The sequence below is a fragment of the Bos grunniens genome, chromosome 1 (assembly GCF_055505025.1).
Source record: "Bos grunniens cultivar Pamir isolate PY7600 chromosome 1, Bosgru_T2T1.0, whole genome shotgun sequence".
Lineage (NCBI taxonomy): Eukaryota > Metazoa > Chordata > Mammalia > Artiodactyla > Bovidae > Bos > Bos grunniens.
In genome coordinates this window covers 4,811,283-4,837,210 of record NC_141165.1, presented here as the reverse complement: position 1 = coordinate 4,837,210, position 25,928 = coordinate 4,811,283, and the positions used below count along the sequence as shown (strand labels likewise).

Sequence of the window (25,928 nt, the reverse complement as noted above, 5' to 3'; positions counted from 1 at the left end):
TATTTAAGTACATTTCTGAAATATGCATAAATTCCTTTAATGGACCACTGAAAACAGGAAGAAGAGGTCTTTCCATAGTCAGTTTGGTGTGACTTATTTGAAAGAAAAAAGGCAAGAGAGTTCTAGAGTGAAATAAATATATTGTTCCAGCTAGGCAGACCCTAGCCAGAATATGTATGTTTTCTCCTTATCAATATATAAAATGATGGTACCCAAGGGGACTAGGTTTCATTCAATTTATCTGAGTGTATTTTCAGAAGATAGCATTCAGTAGATAGCATGGCATACTTAGTTCTGTAATCAGTAACAACGTTCTTTAAAAACAATTATATCCAAGCAATGTAAGCTTGGTAAGTATAATCATTATCCTTCAGGAATTTGGAAAATTCTCTGTATTTTTCTTTTGTTCATGAATGTATAAATAAAACGAGCTATGTTTGTTTGTTTTTTTCAATTTTTACAGGAGTATAGTTGGTTTAAAATGTGTTAGTTTCTACTACACAGCAAAGTGAATTAGTTACACATATACATATATCCACTCCTTTTTATTTTTCAGATCCTTTCCCCATACAGGTCACTGCAGAGTGCTGAGTACAGTCCCCTGTGCTGTACAGCAGGTCTGCACATTTTTATGGAAAGAAAAGGAGCAGAAAAAAAAAAAAAAACCAAAACCAAACACCATTTCATATCAACTCAAATTATGAACTGCTTTTAAAAGAAATAATGTAATGAATTGCTCACTAAGGTAATTAACCTTTACTTAGTGCCCTCTATCTCAGAGTCATCACAGTAAGGTGACTGGATTTTGTTAAAAGCACTGTGCAACGGAAAAGATGAGTGAGTAAATGGGATCTTAATGAAGGTTCACAGTAGGAACAAATACAGGGGAGGGAGGGGAAAATAATCAATTCATTTGAGGTGAGGATGGAGTTGAGAATTTAGTCGTAGCTCAAGGGGAAGAGGTAGAGCCTAAAGAGAAAAGTAGTCTCAGCCAGGAGACAGCAGGCAAAGAAGGAAGCCTGGGAGGAATAAATTACAAGAACACATGTGAGTCCAGTGTTTCCTGGGCTAATCCTGACAGAGTCTCTAGAGGTGACAGTGATCTGGACTTCAGGCCTGTCTAATAGACCAGGTAATAAACAGCTCCCTACTTCCGTATATTTAGCTCCTTTTAATTCTGAACACCTAAAACAACTGAAGTTTTTGAAATTGGGTGTAAATACTCTTCTTTCTCCAAGCTTAAAGAAAGGAAGAGACAAGGCAAAAAAAATATTAACCTCTGAATGTTTATGCTCAAAAATTAAATGGACTGTGAGGCACAAAAGATACAGAGTATTTTCTACAATCACAATCAGCCTAAAAAATGACATTTAGCAGATCAAGGAAAACAAAGCCATCCAAGGACCCTGAGATACACACACACCCAATTAGAGGCAACCCACAAAATTCTGTGGCCTTTAATTTTATGAAAACTGCTGTTTAGCCAAGCCTAACTCTTTGAAGATAAAAAGCCTAACGCTCTCTGCTTAATGTGTGAAACTTTTACTATAAGTTACATAGTTTAAAATCAGACTCGTTGTTCCTAAACTGTCTTTAAGAATAAGCTACTCTAGAGTATTCAGAAAAATTCCCAAGACTTTAATACAGAAAATCTACAGGCTGTGAGGAGACAGCAGGAGGACACCACAGGAGACTTGCTTCTGGATGTCTTACCTTCCATTAACAGAAGAAAACTGCCCATGACGTAACTAGAGGCACAAGCCTCTGGTGTGAGAGAAACACCAACCGCTCCAGAGTTACTTTCATGATAGGCAAAGGATCTTCCTGAACTTGGCGTTATTGACAAATTGCTTTGAGTTCATTTGGTTTCTTACATTTTTCTATTTTAGAATTTTATACAGTAATTTTAAATCAATAATCTTCCATCAATCTTCTAGTTTTAAGAGAGAGCTAGAAAAAGACAAAAGCGAATGCAGGCAGTAATGGGAATAGGCCATGCCTGTGTGAAGAGGGGCTAGACTGCCCTTTGTGGTCAGCATGAGAGGTACTCCAGTATGAGAGGGAAGAGACCAGCATGACACAACAGCTCCATCAGTCCGTGTGACCTTTCCTAAGCAAGAAGAATCAGCATAGTAGAAGCAGAATGGACTTCTGGGAGGAAGAGAAAATGTCCTGAGCTCCATGGCTGCAAAGAGAGGAGTTCCTCTCTACTTGAAGATGCCTCCGTCCACGGCTTCCTTCCTGAGGCACAACTGAGCCCTGCAGGACTTGCAAAGTTAGGGGCAGGTTAAGATTCACTTCAACCTGCATGGTTTCAGCACGCACAAGCCAGCATCTTTTCCGTTCTTTTGTAAGTATCCTGAGGAAGGTTGGCGCTTCTCCTCCCTGGCTGTCCAAGTCACCTCAAGAACCCATTAATGCTTTGGCAGTGCTCTGCTCACAGAGCGACACAGGTCATAAGTGGTCTGCCCCAGGACCATTTCCCCACGGACTCTGTTTCAGACAGCAGATTTTGGAGATCCTAAGACTTTTTAAGAATTCCAGCCCCTTTCTCGTTGTGCGGCACAGTTCGTGGGATCTTAGCTCCCCGACCTGGGACTGAAAATATGCTCTTGGCAGTGAAAACACAGTCCTAACCACTGGACCACCAGGGAATCCCCTCAAGAATGTTAAAAGCAGAAAAGTTGGTATCTACACCTCAGTTTCTTTCTGTGAAATTACTGTGGTAGAAATCAAACATGATATGCCTATTTAATCCAGTGCTTGGCCCAACAGGTTTTCAAAAAAAATTATTTGTTTATTTTTGGCTGCACTAGGTCTTCATTGCTTGCTCAGGCTCTTTTCTAGCTGTGGTGAGCAGGGGCGACTCTTGAGCTGCGCTGCACAGGCTTCCCATTGTGGCAGCTTCTCCTGCTGTTGAGCACGGGCTCCGGGAGTTACAGCGCACGGGCTCGGGAGCTGTGCTGCACGGCCTTGGTTGCCCTGCAGCATGTGGGCTCTTCCTGGACTGGCGCTGGAAGCTACGGCCCCTGCACTGGCAGGCAGGCAGGCAGGTTCTTACGCACTGCACCTCCAGGGAAGTCCGGTAACAGGCTTTCTAATATATCTTCACAACTTCTACCTTAATATCCCCATACAAACAAAGATGTGTTCAGGATAAGAATGAGCTTTTAGTAAACACCAGTCTAAACTGTACCCCAGGCTTCTGTCTAGGATGTCTCTCCCTTTAAAGGTAAACAGAATTAATTTTAAACAGCTTCCAAGGGAAATGGGGAGAAGACACTGGCAACTCACTCCAGTCCTCTTTTTGCCTGGAAAATCCCATGGACGGAGGAGCCTGGTGGGCTGCCATCCATGGGGTCACTAAGAGTTGGACACGACTGAGTGACTTCACTTTCACTTTCATACATTGGAGAAGGAAATGGCAATCCATTCCAGTGTTCTTGCCTGGAGAATCCCAGGGACGGGGGAGCCTGGTGGGCTGCCGTCTATGGGGTTGCACAGAGTCGGACATGACTGATGTGATGCAGCAGCAGCAGCAGCAGCAGCAAGAGAACTGGACCCAAGGTACTCCTGTCCTTGCTAGCCTCCCCTACTGCAAAGCTGGTTTCATTTGGGCAGCAAACTGAGACATAACTTCTCACTACCCTAAAAGACATTCTGTACAAATGCAAGAACGACAACGTCCAACTTTTACTTAACACTTAATATCAAAAAATAAATAAAAAAGAGACGTACCCATATATGCTGCCCAGTGGATAGCACGTCTATCTTTCTTGTCAAAAGCGTTAATATTGGCACCTCTAGACAAGAGTAATTTGACCATCTGGAATAAAAACAAACATAGTTTCATCAAAATTGAGAAGTGTTCCTGAATATCCATCATCAAGACTCATCTCAAATCTCTCTGGCACTGAATTTCTGCACTTGCAGAAACACTAGATTGTATACTGAATGCTTTAACATAATTTAATAAACAACAGGACAAAATACAACAAAAGGTTTTATTGTGGTTGTTATTGAAGTCATGCATCAATATCTTTTAAAGATGCCACTTTGTGTCCTGGTGTTTTATGAACAACTAAGCACAAATCTGGGAAGTATAAAGGGAGAGTATTTAACAACATGTTTTATTCCTTTTTTTATAGCTCAAAGTATTATTAAAATTCAAAGTACTTTCTGATTGCAGAAATGTCTTAAATTTAATTCAAACACAAATGAAGTGTCCATAATATGATTAGACCTGAAGGCCACTGCAGTCTACTTAGCTCAAAACGTACCAAGAGTAGTTATTTCCATTATGTCTAAACACATTTACAGTCATTTCCCTGTGGAAAGAGCACTGCAGATGTCAAAAAGGGACTCATCTAGTGACGGGAACTGCAGTGGAGGCAAGAACTCTTTATGCTGCAAAAACCGGGAAGAAGAGTGAAAGTAACACTGCAGCAGGGAGCGCTCAGCCCCCGAATCCTGGGAACGTCACTTTATTTCTTCTTTTTTAAATCAAAGTATAGTTGATTTACAATGCTTCAGGTAGACAGCAAAGTGATTCACTTACATACACACATATATATTTTTCAAATTCTTCTGCATTATAGGTTATTATAGGATATTAAATGTAGTTCCCTCTGCCGTACAGTAGGACCATTTATATTTACCCGTTTGAGTTTCTGTGTCTGCAAAAAAAATGAACTGGACAAGCTGGCCTCAAAGGTTCTTCTGACTGAGTCTCATTCTTTCCTATGTCTTCCATGTACATACATAAGCCCCACTCTTTGCTATAACACACCTAACATTATTAGCCAATGCTCGTTGTATAAGATAACTACTATTTTTTTTTAACTGTTTTCTTTTGATGGCCTGTCATCAATGAAATCTTGACTAAATGTTCAAAATAAACTAAGAAAATGTTTTCTACACTCTTACCTTCCTCTGCTACCATCTTTCTGGAAGAACAATGAAACTGCTCTGACTTTCTAGATATTTTTTCCTTCAATGACAGAATAAACTTTTCACATTGTTTTACAGTTAGTAGTGTTGGTTGGGGCTGTATCTGATAAATTTCTAAATGTGAGAAAGTTACATCATGAATTATGATGAAAAGAAGTCTGAGGGTTTGAAGAAGGCAAACATAAATAAAAAGAAGCAGGACAGGTGAGTTCATTAGTAACGGGGGTGGGGGCGCAGAGCGTCACTGAGGGAAGGGCAGCGCCTACCTCCCCATGGCCGCTGAGAGCTGCATGGTGCAGCGCAGTCCTCCCTGCCCGGTCAGACACGTTCACATTGCTCAGAAGAGGCACCAAGGCCTCCGCACACTTAACGGCTTTGTTAGCGGCCGCTGTGTGCAAAGGGGTTTGCCAGTTTTTGTCTCGAGCGTTAACATCTGCAGAATGCTTCAACAGCACCTGAACTGCTTCCTGAAACACACGAAGATACGTTACATAAGACAAATGACTTAACAGCTTTAGAAATTGTACATGCAAGATGGAAAACCAATTTCTTGAGGAAATAAAAAGTTTGGTAGAACCTGCTATAAACAAGCCAGAAAACAAAAGACCTTGAACCAAAGGCAGTACTCAGAGCCATGCAAGATACAGCAAGATAAAATATTCCCTTTGTTCATCCTCCAACTGAGGCATAGCCATCAATCTCCATCAAAATGTATGAGAAGAAATACTGACGAATATTCTTCAAAAGCATTCATCACTACTCTTGCTTTTCTAGATGATGAGATACAATTAATTTATAATTTCAAAGCTTTAAAAATTAGATTTATCACTTTGCTGTTAAATACAAAAAAATTTAAAACATACTATTTCCCAAGGTACTACACATGTTGTATTTTACAAAATGAAAAATTACTAGGACCTCGTTCATTAGAGAGAGACAGAGAGCACGCGAGTGGGGAGGGAAGAAAGAAGTCTTTGCTGTGATTCTACCTTGTGGGAAAGTTGGTGTTAACAAGGCAAACTAACAGTTTACTATTCAGTGATTGGTCTCCCAGAACACAAGGAAAATGTCACAACACATCCATAAACTGGACTCATGGCAAAATCAAAAGGAATCCAGTAAGCCATCAATATTAAGCAGTATAATCAGAACTAAACATGGCAAAAAGCTTCTCCTTGCAGGGACAATCCTATTTTTGGCAGATGAGTGACAAACTATACACAAAATGGAAAAGACCAGAAGCAAATTATCTCAGTTCTGTCATTTACAAGGCGTAACTATTCAAGTCTAGTAAAACTGAGCCTCTGGTCTTCTTATCAGTAAAGGGGGAACTAGCACCCGCCCACCACTCCTTTCAAGACTGCTATCAAGCAAAAAAAAGCTAATGTACACAGTGTTCAAAAAATTAAAATAACTATGCAACATAGCAAGAAACACCAAACAAAATACTATTATTCATGACTCATGTATAGCCTTTGAAATAAAAAGTAATAGGGATTGTATGAAATCTGGGAAACGGCAAAAGGCTGGAGAGATGCCCATCAATCTATCAATCTGTTAAGTAGTTAATCAAGGACATACAGAGGCCTGCCCTGTGACCTCACAACTCCATTCCAACTATTTTACCCATGAGAAAATTTAGAACATCCATCTGAAAATGTCATAGCAATCTTTTATTTACTCATAAGAGTCAAAAAAGAAATGTAAATGTCCACCTATAGGAAAATAGATACAACTGTTGCATATACATACAGGGAAACACGACTTCGCAATAGTAAGGAATGCACCACCAATGTACACAACAAAAAGGACAAACTGCAAAAGCAGTCAAGGTGCAAGAGCACACATTGTATGATTCCATTCTTACAAAATGACACAACAGCCAAAATTACTCCACAGTGAGAGAAATCAGAACAGCGCTTGCCTCGGGACAGGCAGGCCTGACTGAAAAGGGACATGAAGGCACCGGCTGGAGTGATGGAATCGTCTAAATCTAGACTGGGAAGAAGGCTGCAGAGGTATACACATCTGCCAAAACTCAAGACTACACACTTAAGAGTCTGTGCACTTTACTGTAAATTGCATTTCAATTTAAAAAAGAGAACACAGGGAAAATATACACACAGAGCAATATGTACTCAGAATCATGGAGAATGGGGTACAAGCACTGTCAGGATCTCTATAGCACGTTCATGGGAGATAATCAGAAGCAACATGAAGAGTTTATAATTAGGAAAATGGGGCAAATGCAGCATACTATGGATGACAGGTGTGCCTCAATTATGTCCAACTAGAATGCACAACGCACACCTGTGGGTTTCTGAAAAATGTGTGGAATATTTATGTTCCATCACCAAGAAGAGAGAAACCAAAGCTATACTTTTGTTTCACAGAAAAGCAAGAATGAACCCAGTTTGTGGCTGACGGTGGGTAAGATGGCACCCACCACAATGGCTAAGACTCTAGAATCAGGACAGATTAGTCTGAATCCTGAGTCCACTGCTGGGGACTTAACTGTGTACCCCAACGTTCACACGATGAAGTCCTGCCTCCCCCACTAAAGTGCATTTAGGAGGGAAAGGGAGAGGAGACAATATGGGAGAGCCCTAATCTGACAGACTGATGGCCTTTTAAGGCCAGGAAGAGAACCTCCCCTCTCCCCCTGCCTCACCAAACATGAGGACACAGCAAGAAGGCAGGCATCACAGGCCAGGAGGAGAGGCCTTGTTGAAACTGACCCCGTTGAACCTTCCTCTGAATGTTTAGCCTCCAGACTGAGACGATGCATTTCTGTTGCTTAAGCCACCCAATTTGTGGTATTCTGTTATGGCAGGTGAGCTAATATTGACATATCTACATTACAACTCAGAATAATATAGGCCAGTGTCATATCACAGCAGCAGTGACCTTCGAAAATTTGGAGAAAACTGGCTTCCCTGGTGGCTCAGACGGTAAATAATCTACCTGTAATGCAGGAGACCTGAGGGTTCGATCCTTGGGTTAGGAAGATCCCCTGGAGAAGGGAAGGGCAACCCACTCCAGTACTCTTGCCTGGAAAATTCCATGGATGGAGGAGCCTGGTGGGCTACATAGTCCATGGGGTCGCAAAGAGTGGGACACCAATGAGTAACACTTTCAAAGAACAAAGGACAGGAGACATCAAAAACAAAAATTAAACAAGGGTAAATTTCTGGAAATTGCAAACCAATGAGCCTGATGTCAAACCCTTGTAAAATTCTAGATTATCAACACATTACAAGCATTCAGGAAAAAACGTGTAGGGATAACTATGTAGGATATACATGGTTTTACTAATGGCAAAATTACCAGAATAACCTTGATCTTAATTTCCCCATTATTAGAGGGTACATAATATGGGTTTCCCTCATAGCTCAGTTGGTAAAGAATCTGCCTGCAATGCAGGAGACCTGGGTTCGATTCCTGGGTTGAGAAGATCTTCTGGAGAAGGAAATGGCAACCCGCTCCAGTATTCTTGCCTGGAGAATCCCATGGACAGAGGAGCCTGGCAGGCTACAGTCCATGGGGTCACAAGAGTCAGAAACGACTTAGCAACTAAACTACCACCAGAGGTACATATGTGTACATATGTGTAAGAAATGTTGCAGGTGGCCTTGACTTCAAACACACAAGTTATACCCTAGGATGTTGATTTACATATGATTATGAAATATGGGGATGGGGTGATAACAAAAGTTTAAATAATACCTGAAGAGTATTTATTCATAGCTTGGGGTCAGGCACAGCAAAAAGAAGGGCTAACCCATTTGCAAATAAATGCAATGTTTGGGTGAACCACTAATACTTCACATGGTGATCTATTTTAAACTCAGTTATCTTGACAGAACTAAAATGATAATTCTTGGGGTTATGTTAAAAAACAATAAATGCATATCCTTTGGAGGATCCAGTGTGATGTGGCTTTTAATAAATAAATAAATACACACACACCCCTAGCATTCAGAAATTGATCTATTCAGAATACAGAATGCATTTACAGAGAGCTGAACTGTATGTGACACTTGAGGAACGACAGTCACAAACCAAGAGGAGGCAGCCAGGCAACACGAGCAGGTGTGTCACGGACGGAGAGCTGGAATGGGGGGTACTTCACTGGAAGCAGTCTTTCTCAACCCAAGTTCAGGGAGGAAATTAACCCTTAAGACATCCACCGTCCATGAAGAGTTAACTTCTGTGAAAGACTAAACTTAATTTTAGGTTGAAAAGCTTAAACTTATTAGGATTAGCTTTCTAACCCACAGCTTGCCCTTTAAGTTCAAGCTACATACATAATTTTAAAAAATCAGCAGTTAGGTCTCTGGGTGGAACCTGCAATCTGCCTCTAACGTTAATTATTTTAAGAATTTTTGGCCTGGTATCTCTACAAATATACGAAGCGCTCTTCCTGATAATTTAATCTGGTAAAACTCCACTAAATTTAAGTCACATTCCCAAGAGTCATGCCAAAAAAATAGGCAAATATGATTAACTTACCAAACAGTTGCAATGATGGTAACGCTTATCTTCCTTAATTGCCATTATCTAAAGAAACTTCTTTACAAGAGGGCTAGCCACAATCTCAATAATATTACCATGAATTTCAGAATTCAAAGTATTTTGGTTAATATGTCTTAGTTTCCAGAATTCCCAGATTTGCCTAAGATCACCCAGCTAGAACGCGGCAGGTGATACCGGAAGCCAGTCTCCCCCAGCCCAGGCCCCACAGTTCATAAGTTGTAGCCACCAAGACCCCTGTTCCCTCCCCCTCCGTCTCCCAACCCGAAGGCTTATGGCCAACAGGCCGCCTCTGTCACAGCACAGCATTCACAGTCCTTTCCAGTCACTTTGTCCTCCGCTCCTCTTCACCTGCCCAGCTCTTGCTTTGTGTTCAAGATGTAGTTTGCGATTAGTATGGAGAATGAGCAGACTTAAGAAGGACCTGGTCCCATGATGGGGAGAAGGAGCAGGAGCAACCCTCTCCATCTCTCACAATCTCAGTAACTGAAGAAAATACTACTTTACACCATCACACCCTTTTATACTTTAAATTATTTAAAAAAATGTTTTCAACAAGAATCAAATACATTAAGATGGGTAAAAGGTGTGCTCTGGGCACAATGCATTTGTAACACACACACACAATCCATTTCAGAAAGGCAATAAAATGACAGAAAAAAAGAGGGTCCAGATATTCGTTATCATCTTTGCTACCCAATAGCTGACTGGTTTCTAGCAAATTGTTAACTACACAGTTTCTTCAGAATATTTTTATTCTTCAAGGATTTTATGAGGGTTAGAAGATAATGACAAATATAAAAATGAATTCTCACAAAATGTCAGTTATCTTTAAGATCAAACAAAGCACAGGATTATAAATAAGAAGGAACTGTTCTTCTTCATAAGACACTTAACGTATTTTAAAATTATATTTAGAACTGGCAACACAGGAGAACTAGTAATGTTTCCAAAATGAATTTTACAGTTTACCTAAACAATATTTCATTTAATCATTACACACTGCAGAGATTATTTCCTGATCACAACCAGTAGCACCTCTGAAACAAGTCTATCAGGCTACTGTGAGCCAGTGAGCAGAGAAGAGCCTTGATGAGGGATGTCTAAGACAGAAAGAAAACTGCTGTCCTGCAGGAAGTACAAAAAGAGAGCCTTGCATTCTCTGCCACTTCAGACTCTCCAAGAGGTCTTAGTCACAGAAGGAACATGGGACAATTAGCTTGGTTTGTGCAAACTGCAAAGTGAAGTGATCAGTCTAGGTAGTTTCAGTGGCTTGTTCCGTTTTTGAAAATACAGGATCTGCACATGGGCTCACAGGCAGGCCTGCGTAATGATTTCACATACAATGTATTTACCAAGAGAAATCTCATACCTCACTACAAGATGCAACTGCCCTGTGTAAAGGTGTCAACCATTTGCTGTCTTTGGCATTAACTCTAGCTCCTGCAACAAGAAGAAAAAAATTAAGTGAAATATTTTGCATAAAATAATTTAAAATAAATAACTATATACAGTCCAAATTGGATAAACAACAATTGAAAATGTAGTACTTCATTTTTTTTACTTTCTGCTAATAAATTATCCTTAAATTACAAAACAAAACTATTTTTTTAATTGATATCCAGTAAGGTATTAGCTCTTTTTATTAAAAAATCAAAGAAATATCATTTTATATGTAGGCTAGAAAAGCCACCTTTATACAGAGCATATCCAAAGTGAAAATCAGACCCCACTGTAGAATGTGTGTTAAAAACCTGATACTTAAATAAATAAGAATATTCAGATATAAAATGCATATCATGACAAAGTCTTCTTTACTAATATAAATTTATAAATATATAATTATATATATACAATTATATCAAGATAAAATATTTACAAACATATTAATTTATATAATTTTATAAATATATAAAATATAAACATAAAATATTCATTATATTATTTACTAATATAAATATAAGACCATTCATTACATTTCTTTACTAATGAATGTATCATGTTATAATGCAATAATATCAAAATAGTTCTCCAGTGATTATTTAAAATGCTCTAATACTATAGTTATTTTATAAATGGATACAATGGCTTTAAACTTAGGGGGAAAAAATAAGAAATAAATGAACCAACCCACATGTCTTTCCAGGTTATACCTGAAGTTCTGAAGAAGTAATCATTAAAACAAATCAACTATGTATTTTTTGCTTAAAAATTATTAAGTCAACAGACACAAATTTTCTTTAATAGAATGGAAATACCATTTAGTAAGACAAGTGTATTACATAATGTGGGGGGGCAGGATTTATCACCTATGTAAAATCTGCTGACTTGGTGCTTAAATCCCTACAAAACAGAAGTGGCACACCACGGGATCACTCTAAGCAGTAACAGCCTTGGCTCTCAGGAGTGCAGAGGACCTGGTGACAGGCCCAGCACGACAAGCAAGCCTAGATTTACATCTAGAATCATAACTAGCTCGTGAAAAGAGGCTTTAGGTACCTAGTCCAGCCCCCAGACTTCCCAGATGATCAAACACTGGTACAAGGAAGCGGCTCAATGCCATCAACTGCAGCAGAACCGAGGATAGAATTCAGACATCCTAAGGTCCTAATGTTTACATTCTATGTTCTGAGTGTGAGATTCCAGGTAACAATCAAGTGCAGTGACTCCAAGTTACAGCCTGAATAACCTCTAGCTATAGGTCCCTAACTAGTTGAGTGTGAGCTTCTAGGTAATAATCAAGTGTAGTGACTCTAAATTACAGCCCTAACGAGTTTTGTGATCCCTCTGAACCTACATTTTCAGCTATAAGACAGATCTCCTAATACCCTGTTACAGAGATTAATGAGGGGAGTTCCCTGGCGGCCCAGTGGTTAGCACTCTGTGTTTCCACCACAGAGGGCACAGTTCCATGTCTGCCCGGGGAACTAAGATCTCACATGCCGTGCAGTGCAGCAAAAAATAAATAAACTGACATATAACCACTCTATCTAGTACACACAGGGCACAAATAGGAGAGGTAGATTTTTACAAGCCTGACTGCGAAAGAAAATGAATGAAAGGCAGGTGTAGGAAGTCATCCACAAATGCAGCAGCTGAAGCTGAACTCTGTGTGGGCAGGGCCAACCAGCAGGACACTTAAAAGAATCCTGAACCAGCAGGAGAGCTTTCAAAACTGCTTAAGGCTGTGGGAGAAAGAAGGGGAGTCAGCAAAAATAAAACAGCCAGACACCGTGTGTATATCCATGTAATAAACATGGGAACAACTACCAGCCAAGTTCTTTGGAGGCCCAAATGGTGAAAACAGACTTTCCTGAGCACAACTGAGCCAGTGTTTGTTCTGGGTAAGAACACAAGCACCTGAAGGCGTAGCCCGTGGAGGGGCGGCTTCCTTCTCCCCACTCACCGCTTGGTTCTCTATAGTCCCCGCACCTCTTTCTATGGTTTTGTATTCATGTGCACAGGAGAAGGGCAGGTCCTGGCATTTTATGCCTGAAGGGTAGTGACACAGACACTCAGAAGACACAAATACCCTGGAAAGACAGAGGCAGAGACTTTCTAGAGGGCTGAAGATGTTTCTGAGTCTCCACAAATGGAAAGGCCATGAGTCTGACCCTAGGTGTTAACTGACAAGGAAACAGAGAGTAGCTGTCACAATGAGGACGACCTCTGTGTGCTGATACAGATCTGAGAAGAGAAAAGTGGAAACAGCAATAAGAACTGTATAAATAATGTTCTTTGCTTTTACCTGAAAAAGGAAGAGTTAAACATCTATGTTTACAAAAGGAAACCCTGGAGGAAAGCTAAGCCATCAAAAATGGTGGCTGCCTATCTGTGTCGGCAGTGGGGACGCTGAGGACTGGATGATGCGAGGGAAACGAGGGTGCAAAAGCAGCTGCGCTGAAATGTGTGCCTTTAAAGGTGTGTCCACTTTAATTTGGAAATGAAACAGAAATACTATATATTTAGAAAGTGAAATTTACTGATGAGGAAATAAAAAACACTTCAAGAGTTTGGCTTCAAGTACAAAGAAAAAAGTTGCAAAGTAGGACGAAGGTAAAAATAGTCTTTCTTTTGGAAATGGGTTATCAGATAAGACGAGTGAACGAAGAAAATCTAATTTTTATGGTGTACTTGGCAGTCCAAAGTAAAAAGTCCTGCTGGCTTCATTCTTCCATTTTAAGTTACAGTAATTAATTAAATCATCTGTCTCTTTTAATAACAAAGTCAAAGTTAATTTTATCAAAAACATGAGTGGTTGTAACAACTAACCCACTAGTGGCTTAATGAGGACAATGAGGACACATCATAAGTCCAAAGTAAAAAGTCCTGCTGGCTTCATTCTTCCATTTTAAGTTACAGTAATTAATTAAATCATCTGTCTCTTTTAATAACAAAGTCAAAGTTAATTTTATCAAAAACATGAGTGGTTGTAACAACTAACCCACTAGTGGCTTAATGAGGACACATCATGCTGCCATCAGCAACTAGTAGACAACCTGATGGATTTGGCTTGCTCTTTTTGAAGATTCTAAAGATACTTCAGGAAGATCAACACAATGTAATTTTAGACATCTGATCATATCCTTTCTCAGAAGACACTTATATTCCATTAAATCATATTTATTTTAATAACACTAATTAGATATTTTAATCCCTTGGAAATTAAAGGTCAAGTATGTGAGAAATGATTGGGGTACCTCTAAGGGCATAATACAACAAATTCCCCTGCCCACATGGGTTAATTAGCACGTGCTTTATATATTAACAGACAAACATGGCAATGAGCATTATAACAGCAGCAGTTGGGTGCACAATGAAAAGTGGCTTTAGAGTAAATAACATGGCAGGGCACATCAGACATCCAGGCTACCAGAAGTCATCTCCTGTGAGCTCTCTGAAGGCAACCAGACGTCCATCCACACACACAGAGCGCCAAAATTACATATTCATATAACAAATTACAAAGTTATTCCAGTAATGGAAAAGACATTTCCAAAGTAAAGCAACTAATCCAACAGCTCAAGACTAGCCACAGAGAAGATGAAGACAGGCAAAAGAGACGGAGAGAGGAGGGAGAGGGGGCAGGAGAAGGAAGGGAAGAGGCGTGAAGGGGGGAGGGGAGGAGGCGAGGAGGGGGAGGGAGAAGGGAAGGAAAGAGAAGGAAATCCTATCCACTTATAACACAGAACAGTCTTCCTACAGAGAAATGAAACCAAAGGTAACAGCTCTGGGGGCTCCGTCACAGGCTCTCTACCTGGCAGAGTACATAGTATCTGTGATGTAAAAGGATGACCGTAAGTCACTAAGAAAAGATTCCTTTCTTTACTATTTCCCAATCACTAAAATAGAACAGAACAGAACACAGCAGCACTGTCTCAACTGCTGAAATCAGGCTACTGGGAGGCCGTGTGGTAGGAGAGGCACGGCTCGGAAACAAGACCAGACAGCACTCTGAGGAGGCATCGCCTACAACCACTGCAAACCGACACCCACAGAAAGCCTCCTGAGCACCAGGAACATACCTCCCTAAACCCAAGGCTATGCTCAACTGCATAAATCAAACGTAGTCCTTAGTAGAATCCCCTCTTCCCTAGATCAGCTGAGCTTTCCTTTAAGAAAAATAAGCGGCCAGAACCTATGCCACATAAAATATCTGAATTTGGATTTACCTTTTTAGAGATGTGATGAGACTTGGTAGCACAGTTATATTAGACGGAAAAACCCACATAATCTTCCTTTCACCAATCTTTCCTTTTACTAATTCATACATATAAAATACACTCAGAAACAACAGCTTTTTAAAGATACTTAAGGTAAGAGTCCTTTCAGAATTAGATAAATATCTACCTCATTTGGAGATAAAACAAATTAATTTTAAAAAATAAAATATCTGGTTCACCTACATCAGTCTATTATGGGCTCTTGCCAGCAGTGCAGCCCGAGAGATCTGCACAGGTCGAGGAGACAGGCGGGTTGTGGACGGAGGGGCCCAGGGGGAAGACCTGTGATCTAATAATGGCCCTGTAGTCAGCAGGCTGTGACCTGGGGCTGCGCCTCATTACCCCTGGAGCTTCATTTTATGAAATGTAATCTCCCTGTGTGTGTGTGTGTGTATGTGTGTACATAACCACATCACACACGCACACGTCTCTGTCTCTCTCTAGGGAGGCTAGTCAGTTCAGTTCAGTCACTCAGTCGTGTCCGACTCTTTGCGACCCCATGAACCACAGCACGCCAGGCCTCCCTGTCCATCACCAACTCCCGGAGTTCACCCAAACCCATGTCCATCGAGTCGGTGATGCCATCCAACCATCTCATCCTCTGTCGTCCCCTTCTCCTCCTGCCCTCAATCTTTCCCAGGATCAGGGTCTTTTCAAATGAGTCAGCTCTTGGCATCAGGTGGCCAAAGTATTGGAGTTTCAGCTTCAACATCAGTCCTACCAATTGAACACCCTGGACTGATCTCCCTTAGGATGGACTGGCTAGGCCCCAGGTTAGACCCCAGGTTAAAATAACATAGGGAGCACCTGTTTCTGCAAAGTGAGTTCTGTGAACTCAGGCATTCAAATCACCAGTGTCCCAATTGACTCTAGGTCTCTCAGGTCTTCTTTGCAAGAAGACTAATTCGTCTGCTTTCTCCCTGATCTGTTCGCTCACCAAGATCTGCCAATTCTTTGATTTCTGAACCCGTTACTGGTAAAATAAGTGAAAGTATTAATTGCTCAGTCTTGTCTGACTCCTTGCGATCATATGGACTATAGCCTGCCAGGTTCCTCTGTCCATAGAATTTTCCAGGTAAGAATACTACAATGGGTAAAATAAGGGCTATGGCAAATGATCTCTACGATCCATTTCCAGTGATGATATTCTATTTTATTTTGAAATATTCAGAATAAATTATTTCATGCTTATTAAATACCCTACCCTACATTAATAAGGCAGTATCACTATAATCAATGTCAGGGTTCTTCAAGTTCAGCCCACAGGTTGCCAGCCACCTATTTTGTAGTTTTACCACCTTACAGGAGTCAAGATGAGTAGCTGCCACTGCCTGGATGACCCCTCACATAAGGTTATCAACTTCTGATCTAGGCAAAGAACTTGAGAGTTGATACTATTAAAATTATTTCTCTTTTCCTATGTGTCTGTAATAATCACAGTCTCACTAATAATTTTCTAAAACTCCTGCTTGCAGAGCATAGCTTTCTTCTTTGCTCCTAAGCCACAGAGGAGACAGTCCATACCCAGTGAGCTGGGCCAGGAGCCAAGTAGTTTAGCACTCTTCCCAAACTGGAAATAATGCTTTCCTTTGGCTGACTACCAAAGCCAGGGTCAAAGCTTCAGACTCTGTTTTGAGGTTGGGAGTAGAATGAGCAAAAGGCGAGTGCACTCCCACTTTCCCCGTGACGCTGGACCATCCCCACCCCACCGCCCCAATGGTGCACTACACCATTTAGGAGGGCGTTACTGACACTAAGGGGCTGCCCTGACAGCTCAGTTGGTAAAGAATTTGCCTACAAAGCAGAAGACCCTGATTCCTGGGTCAAGAAGCCCGATGGAAAAGGGAGAGGCTACCCACTCCAATATTCTTGGGCTTCTCTTGTGGCTCAGCTGGTAAAGACTCTGCCTGCAACGCAGGAGTCCTGGCTTCAATCCCTGAGTTAGAAAGATTCCCTGGAGAAGGGAATAGCTATCCACTCCAGTATTCTGGCCTGGAGAATTCCATGGACTGCATAGTCCAAGGGGTCAGACGTAACTGAATGACTTTCAAGAAAATAAAGTGTCACTGTTTCCATTGTTTCCCCATCTATTTGCCGTGAAGTGATGGGACCAGATGCCATGATCTTCCTTTGTTGAAAGTTGAGTTTTAAGCCAGCTTTTTCATTCTCCTCTTTCACCTTCATCAAGAGGCTCTTTAGCTCCTCTTTGCTTTCTACCATTAGGGTGGTGTCATCTGCACATCTGAGGTTACTGATATTTCTCCCCACATTCTTGATTCCAGCTTTAGCTTCATCCAGCATGGCATTTCGCACAATGTACTCTGCATAGAAGTTAAATAAACAGGGTGAAAATATACAGCACTGATGGACTCCTTTTCCAATTTTGAACCAGTCCTTTGTTCCATATCCGGTTCTAACTGTTGCTTCTTTACCTGCATACATGTTTCTCAGGAGGCAGGTAAAGTGCTCTGTTATTCCCATCTTTCAAAAATTTTTCACAGTTTGTTGTGATCCACAAGGCTTTAGCATAGTCAATAAAGCAGAAGTAGGTGTTTTTCTGGAATTCTCTTGCTTTTTTGATGATCCAACAGATGTTGGCAATTTGATCTCTGGTTTCTTCTGCCTTTTCTAAATACAGCTTGAACATCTGGGAGTTCTCAGTTCACATACTGTTGAAATCTAGCTTGGAGGATTTTGAGCATTACTTTGCTAGCATGTGAAATGAGTGCAATTGTGCGGTAGTTTAAAAATTCTTTGGCATTGCCTTTCTTTGAGACTGGAATGAAAAGTGACCTTTTCCAGTCCTGTGGCCACTGCTGAGTTTTCCAAATTTGCTGGCATATTGAGTGCAGCACTTTCACAGGGTCATCTTTCAGGAACTGAAAGAGCTCAGCTGGAATTCCATCACCTCCACTAGCTCTGTTCACAGGATGCTTCCTAAGGCCCACATTCTAGGATGACTGGCTCTAGCTGAGTGATCACACCATGGTGGCTATCTGAGTCATGAAGATCATTTTCTATGGTTCCTCTGTGTATTCTTGCCACCTCTTCTTAATATCCTCAGCTTCTGTTAGGTCCCTACCATTTCTGGGCTTACTTGTGCCCATCTTTGCATGAGATGTTCCCTAGGTATCTCTAGCTTTCTTGAAGAGATCTCTAGTTTTTCTCATTCTATTGTTTTCCTCTATTTCTTCACATTGTTTTCTTAGGAAGGCTTTCTTATCTCTCCTTGCTATTCTCTGGAACTCTACATTCAAATGGGTATATTTTTCCTTTAAATTGCCTTTCACTTCTCTTCTTTTCTCAGCTATTTGGAAGGCCTCTTCAGACAACCATTTTGCATTTCTTTTTCTTGGGGATGGTTTCAAAAATACGAGCATTAAATGAATAGCTCCCAATAAAATTATCTATAGAAGGATATCAGAAAATTAAGTTCTTAAAACAGAAGTTCTTCAAGTCACTGCCTACACAAATTCTACTACATGCTAAGTAGATGGGGGTGGGTAGAGTGTAGAGGAGAGGAAAAGTGGTTCAGATTGTAGCAGAGTTAAGAATATAAACCCTGTAGTCACACAGCCTGGGTCTGAAAGCTGGCTCTAGCTATTATTAGCAATATTATTTTCAGCCAGTTATTGCATCTCTAAATGCTTTCAGTGCAGTTCAGTTCAGTCGCTCAGTCATGTCCAATTCTTTGCGACCCCATGGACTGCAGCACGCCAGGCTTCCCTGTCCATCACCAACTCCTGGAGCTTGCTCACATTCATGTTCATCGAGTCGGTGATGCCATCCAACCATCTCATCCTCTGTCGTCCCCTTCTCCTGCTGCTTTCAATCCTTCCCAGCATCAGGGTCTTTTCAAATGAGTCAGTTCTTTGCACCAGGTGGTCAAAGTATTGGAGTTTCAGCTTCAGCATCAATCCTTCCAATGAATATTCAGGACTGATTTCCTTTAGGATGGACTGGTTTGATCTCCTTGCAGTCCAAGGGACTCTCAAGAGTCTTCTCCAAAACCACAGTTCAAAAGCATCAATTCTTCGACACTCAGCTCTATTCATGGTCCAACTCTCATATCCATACATGACTACTGAAGAAACCATAGCTTTGACTAGACAGACCTTGTTGGCAAAGTAATGTCTTGGCCTTTTAATATGCTGTCTAGGTTGGTCATAGCTTTTCTTCCAAGGAGCAAGCATCTTTCAATTTCATGGCTGCAGTCACCATTTGCAGTGATTTTGGAGCCCAAGGAAATATTCAAGTCTGTCACTGTTTCCACTGTCTCCCCATCTATTTGCCATGAAGTGATGGGACTAAATGCCATGATCTTAATTTTTTGAATGTTGAGTTTTAAGCCAACTTTTTCACTCTCCTCTTTCGCTTTCATCAAAAGGCTCTTTAGTTCCTGTTCCTTTTCTGCCATAAGGGTGGTGTCATCCGCATATCTGAAGTTACTGATATTTCTCCCAGCAATCTTGATTCCAGCTTGTGCTCATCCAGCCCAGCGTTTCTCATGATGTACTCTGCATAGAAGTTAAATAAGCAGGGTGACAATATACAGCCTTGACATACTCCTTTCCCAATTTGGAACCAGTCTTTTGTTCCATGTCTGGTTCTAACTGTTCCTAAAAGCTTTAGTTTCCTTTACTGATAATAATATCTTTAGAGATAAGAGCAGTATAATGCGATCATACATGAAAAAGGTAAATTTAATATAGTACTTGAGAGTACACTCACTGCTTCCTATTACTTCATCCCATTCAATAATAATCGTAAAATTAATTCTACTAAGCTCTAGTGTTAATATAGATTCTACAGATGAATACACTTGTTTGATTACATATAACATGTCGAAGTTATACCCCTCATTCACAAATCTTGAAGATGCATCATGTATAAATATTTGATTTCTAGTGAATTTATTCTGGACTGCAGGTTAAAGGGAGTAAGTAGTTTTACTCAGAAAAAGCAAAACAAACCTAACTGGCCAAAATATAAAAGAGAAGGGGAGGAAACACCACCTTCAATAGAAGAAGCAAATAGTTACAATCACAGACAACAGTATGAATTTCTACCAAATACAGTGAAATCTGTGCCAAATGAAGGGTGTCAGGTGAACCTTCTTCAATTCTTGGGAAAGCTACGAAGTCATCTAAGTCATACTGATGCGCATGTCCTTCTGACCCATTCTCTCCACTGTCTGCGACCCAGAATCCCTATCTAACATCCTTTCGATGATCGAGAGGCCATCCTCAGGAGAATCTCCCTTCATGCTACAGAAGAACAAGCTAAGGACGCTGCATGAGAGACCAAACAAGCACCTTCATTATTTTTGATAGAGCTGCTGGAAATGGAGGATAAGAATCAATCACCATTGATCACAACCTAAGTTAAGAATCTATGATCCAAGTTGCTGCCCCAACTATCTGTAGTACATCAAGAATAAGCGAAGCTAAGCTACCAGGACTGACAGAAAACACATTCAGTTTGAGAGCTAGGTAAAGAAACAAACACAAGTGATGCTCACTTTTTGCCCCTCCTTACTCTATTCTTTACTGATAGATGCTCTGGGAAAACATATTCCTCAGTGATATATAACGGAGGTCCAGTGGTTAGGGCTCTGTGCTTTCACTGTCAAGGGCTCAGGTTCAATCCCTGGTCAAGCCACACCCCACCAACCAACAATCTTAAAGGATTTAGCACGGGACCAGAGCAAAAATACACAAAGGCAGAGAAAACTGAGCAAGGTAGTTAATAGGTAAATATATTTGAAAGTAATCCCAGGAAAGGAGAGGAAGAATGTGTGAACTACCTATTACACACAGGGGCTTCCCAGGTGGTGCCAGTGGTAAAGAACCTGCCTCCCAGTGCAGGAGACACTAGAGACACGTGTTCAGTCCCTGGGTTGGGAAGATCCCCTGGAGGAGAGCATGGCAACCCACTCCAGTATTAATGCCTGGAGAATCCCATGGACAGAGGAGCCTGGCGAGCTACAGCCCATAGGGCTGCAGAGAGCCAGACAGCACAGAAGCGGCTGAGCACGCATGTGTTATACACAACTTCAGAGAAATTAAATTCTGAGCAAAGACCTCAAAGAGCTCTAAGAAAGACGTAAGACAATGCAAGGAGATGAGAGCTGGCAGACCAGGATCGAGAAAAGGAAAAAAGCACTTAAAGATGAAAGCCTAGAAACAACCAAAAGCAAAATAGATATGCCTTAAAACAGAGTCAAGAATCTGAAGCCACAGCTAGAACAAATCTGTAAAAACCCAGGTCAGGCTGTCCCACCACTGGTTTTCCAGATCACTCTAAGGGCCAAAGCAAGCCCTTAACTGGAATGCACCCACCTCTGCTTTATTCCCTACTGCTTCTTTCACTTGCCTTCACACATGCTACACTCTGTGGTATTAGTTCTTATCTCTTCATTTCCACCAAGTTACTGCACCACACGCAAGGCTCCCTTCCTTATTTGCTTCAGTTATCTCCTCGTATGTCCCTGAATTCTTTCCTCATAATCCAACACAAATAGCAACTGATCCCCGCCCAACATACTATTCCTTTACCTTATCCATAGCAATTATCATCGCATGACAAACTATATACATTAACTTGCAATTATGTCCTCCATTAAAACATAAGACCTTTCTTTGGGATTGGAATGAAAACTGACCTTTTCCAGTCCTGTGACCACTGCTGAGTTTTTCAAATTTGCTGACATATTGAGTGCAGCACTTTCACAGCATCATCTTTTAGAATTTGAAATAGCTCAGCTGGAATTCCATTGCCTCCACTAGCTTTGTTCGTAGTGATGATTCCTAAGGCCCACCTGACTTCACATTCCAGGATGTCCAACTCTAGGTGAGTGGGAGTGATCACACCTTCGTGATTATCTAGGTCATGAAGATCTTTTTTGTACAGTTGTCGGTGTATTCTTGCCACCTCTTCTTAATATCTTCTGCTTCTGTTAGGTCCATACCATTTATGTCCTTTATTGAGCTCATCTTTGCATGAATGGGCTTTATTGAGCCCATCTCTGCAGTTGCCCAGTGGTGTCCAACTCTTTGCGACCCATGGACTGACTGTCCACGGGATTTTCCTGACAAGAATACTGGAGTGAGCTGTGATTGGCAAATTACTTTCACTTATTCTGCAGGATGTCTTTTCGTCTTGTTGGTTTCCTTTGCTATGCAGAAACTTTGAAGTTTGATGTAGTCTCACTTGTAACATCTGCTTTTGTTTCTTTTGTTATTGGTGTCAAATCTAAAATGTCATCACCAAGACTAAGGCCAAGGATCAGTCTTACCGTCTATGTATTCTTCTACGAGTATGATTCTTATGCTCAAGTCTTTAACCCATTTTAAGTTGATTTTTGTGTATAGTGTAAGACAGTTGTCCAGTTTTCCCAAAACCATTTACTGAAGAGATGGTCCTTTCCTCACTATATATCCTTGCTTCTTTGTCATAAACTAATTGACCATGATTCGCACAAGTTTATTTTTGGGCTCTTTTTGTTCCGCTGATCAGTGTGCCTCCTTTTATGTCAATACTATGCTGTTTTGATCACTACAGCTCTGATCCTCTTACAACTACACAAGGCGTTACCAAAGAACTCAGTGTTGACAGTTCTATGGTTACTCGACACGTGAAGCAAACTGGAAAGGTGAAAAAGCTCAATAAATGGGTGCCTCATGAGCTGACCAAAAACAAAAAAAATTGTCATTTTGAAGTGTCGTCTTCTTTTACTCTTTGCAACAACAATGAGCCACCTCTCGATCAGATTATTTTGTGTGACAAAAAGTGGATTTTAAACAATGAAAACCAGTGTTCATAGTTGGACCAAGAAGCTCCAAAGCACTCCCCAAAGCCAAATTTGCACCAAAAAAGGTCATGGTCACTGTTTGGTTGTCTGTTACCCATCCACTACAGCTTTCTGAATCCTGACAAAACCGTTACATCTGCAAAGTATGCTCAACAAATCAATGAGATGCACTGAAGACTGAAACGCCTGCAGTAGATACCGGTCAATGGAAAGGGCCCAATTCTTTTCCACAACAACGCCTGACCGCCTGTTGCACAACCAACATTTCACAAGTTGAACTGGGCTAAAAAGTCCTGCTGCATCTGCCATATTCACCTGACACTTCTTGCCAACCGACTACCATTTCCTGAAGCATCTCAATAACTTTTTGCAAGGAAAATCCTTCCACGACCAGCTGGAGGCAGAAAATGCTTTCCAAGAGTTTGTCAAATCCTGAAGCACAGATTTTTATGCTATAGAAATACACAAACTTATTTCTCATTGGCAAAAATGTGCTGATTATAATGGTTCATATTTTGATTAATAAAGATGTGTTTGAGCCTAGTTATAATGATTTAAAATTCATGGTCTGAAAGCACAATTACGTTTGCACCAACCTAATATAACTCTATACACTCATGCAACTTGTTATAAAAACCACAGTAAAAAAAATTTATTAATTTATTATGGCAAAAATTCTGTTCAGGCTACTATTTAGTAGGATTTTCACTCAGAATGTCTCTTCAGTGCTCCTTCTCCCAAATATCAAAGGAATGATACTATCTCTCCAACTGCCTTATGCATATCTCTGTGCAATCTGACAATACAAGCTGAATTTGAACATAAGCATCCTTTCTCAATAAATATCAGATTATTGTAAAATAATCTTGGTACTACAAAAATATTTCTAAGCTCTCTTTGATCACCTATTTTAGGTTTGCAAGAAGTCTGACTGCCATAGGAGCTATTCTATAGGAGACTGTTATACCATTTCTTCATATATAAGGTTTTGAACAGTTTAGAAGTTAAAAATAAAGTACAATTTCCTAAAATAAATTTTACAGGCCCTCAAAAAGAATTAGATATATGATATTTAAAGACATAAATCTTGCTGCCATCATTTTCAAAATATACCTACTATCATATAATTTCTTATCCCTCCAATGCTAGACTAGCTCCAAGCTACCATCACCTCCTCCTCGAAGAACTGTAATCAGCTTCTAGTAACTCTGTGGTCAATGAGGCCTTGTATGACTACTTTGTGTAACACCCAACCCTATATAATGCTTATCCCACTCTATCATAGCTGTCCCTCATCATTCGCACGGAAACTGGTTGGAAGACTCCCTGTGGATATCAAAATTCACAGATTCTCAGTTCTTACGTAAAATGTTATAGTACCTGCATATAACCTATACATGTGCTTCTGAATATTTCTCTCTAGATTACTTATAATACCTAATACACTATATAAATAGCAGTAAATAGAATACAATGCTATGTAAATAGCTGCCACTGAATGGTAAATTCAAATTCCCCCCCTTGAACACTCTGGAACATTTTCAATCTATTTTTCACCTATGGTTGGTTCAATCCATGAATACAGAACCCATGAATACAGAGGGCTGACCTCATTCTGATCTATTTTTTCATTTTCCCATAGCATTTATCTCATTTTACATGCTGTAAAGTTTACTTGTATCTGTAGCCTGTTTTTCTTCAGTTATATGCTCCACAAAGGAGGTGACTTGTTTTCCAATGTACTCAGTACCAGAAGACTACCTGGGACATGTTATGAGATCATTACTTCTAGGATAAACAAGTTTCAGGTTGTCTAACAAATATGAGGAAATAGTGAGGTTTAATAAATATTAATGACAAAAATATACATGATGTGCTCTTACACAGAGCTGACCATACCAGATAAAATAAGCAATTCAATGATTTCTGCATCTCCAAGATAGGCAGCAGCATGCAGTGGAGTTCTCTTTTCATTGTCCTGTGATAAGAAGGAAAGGTGGAACATAAATTTTAATATAAAGTTAATTTTAATATACTTTAAATGAAGAAAACCCACTATAAACTAGCTTACTACTTCCACAACTCTAGTATGCAAGTCCCATTAACAGAGTATTTCTTTGCTAGGAGAAGAAAAGCCTAAAAAATATATTTTGGCTTTAAAAGAATAGTATAAAATACAGTAAAGAATAAAAGATAAATCTAAGATGACAAAGCAATAGCTTCTTAGACTTTCTTTGAATAAAGATTTACATTGCTAAAATATACAGGAAAATTTCCTTTACTTCACACTACTTGCCCACCTACCCCAAAAATATTTCCACAATTTCACACAGTTTATAAAACAAACCCTAACAAACCAAAAAGGCTGCTTATCAAAATGTTCCTCACCAGGGAACATTTCAAATGTTTCCATAGAACTACAGTGGCAAAAGTAGAAAATATCTCTGGGGATCTGAAATTATCTCTTAAAATAATCTTAAGGTTTTTCTTAAAGTTCCTGCCAATTTTGGTTTTGGCTCTAAAATATATTCCTATCCTATACATAGTCTTCCAACCTTCCTCTAGAAACGGAAGCTATATCTAAGCGCACGGCTGTGTACACGTCTTGCCTCAACAATAAGGTCCTCCAGTTTGAGAAGCAGGATCTTAGAGTAACGTCACATTTACAGATTCAGTTCAAAGTATACCTCATCTAAAGTTTCAACAGTGTTGCTGAAGTCACTGCATCTGAGAAAGCTATTCATTTACAAATATTTATTTTGAAATTTACAACCAAATGTTTAGATACTGGTTTTTTGAGCCAGACTGTTAGTTTTTTTCCATTATCCGTTTCCCTCTTTGCCCAGAGGAATAAAGTTTTACCTGGTTATTGACCCACCCAGCAAGAGAACAGACTCCTAGCATGCCTT

The 25,928-nt window shown here is 40.2% G+C and overlaps 1 protein-coding gene across 18 annotated transcripts in view; it reads right to left on the bottom strand.

Annotated features, from left to right (window-relative positions):
• The window catches only part of ANKRD28 (ankyrin repeat domain 28), a 216,271-nt gene that overhangs the window by 54,969 nt on the left and 135,374 nt on the right, over positions 1-25,928 (bottom strand). For 17 of the 18 annotated variants that reach the window (XM_086396049.1, XM_086396672.1, XM_086395822.1 and 14 more), the window contains 4 exons: positions 24,919-24,997; positions 10,856-10,926; positions 5,217-5,417; positions 3,739-3,826 (listed from right to left, as the gene is read on the bottom strand). In XM_086396049.1, coding sequence (XP_086252175.1) covers positions 3,739-3,826; positions 5,217-5,417; positions 10,856-10,926; positions 24,919-24,997 — 439 coding nt within the window. The remainder of the gene's footprint in view (positions 1-3,738; positions 3,827-5,216; positions 5,418-10,855; positions 10,927-24,918; positions 24,998-25,928) is intronic. The other variant, XM_086396599.1, reaches the window with a different exon arrangement.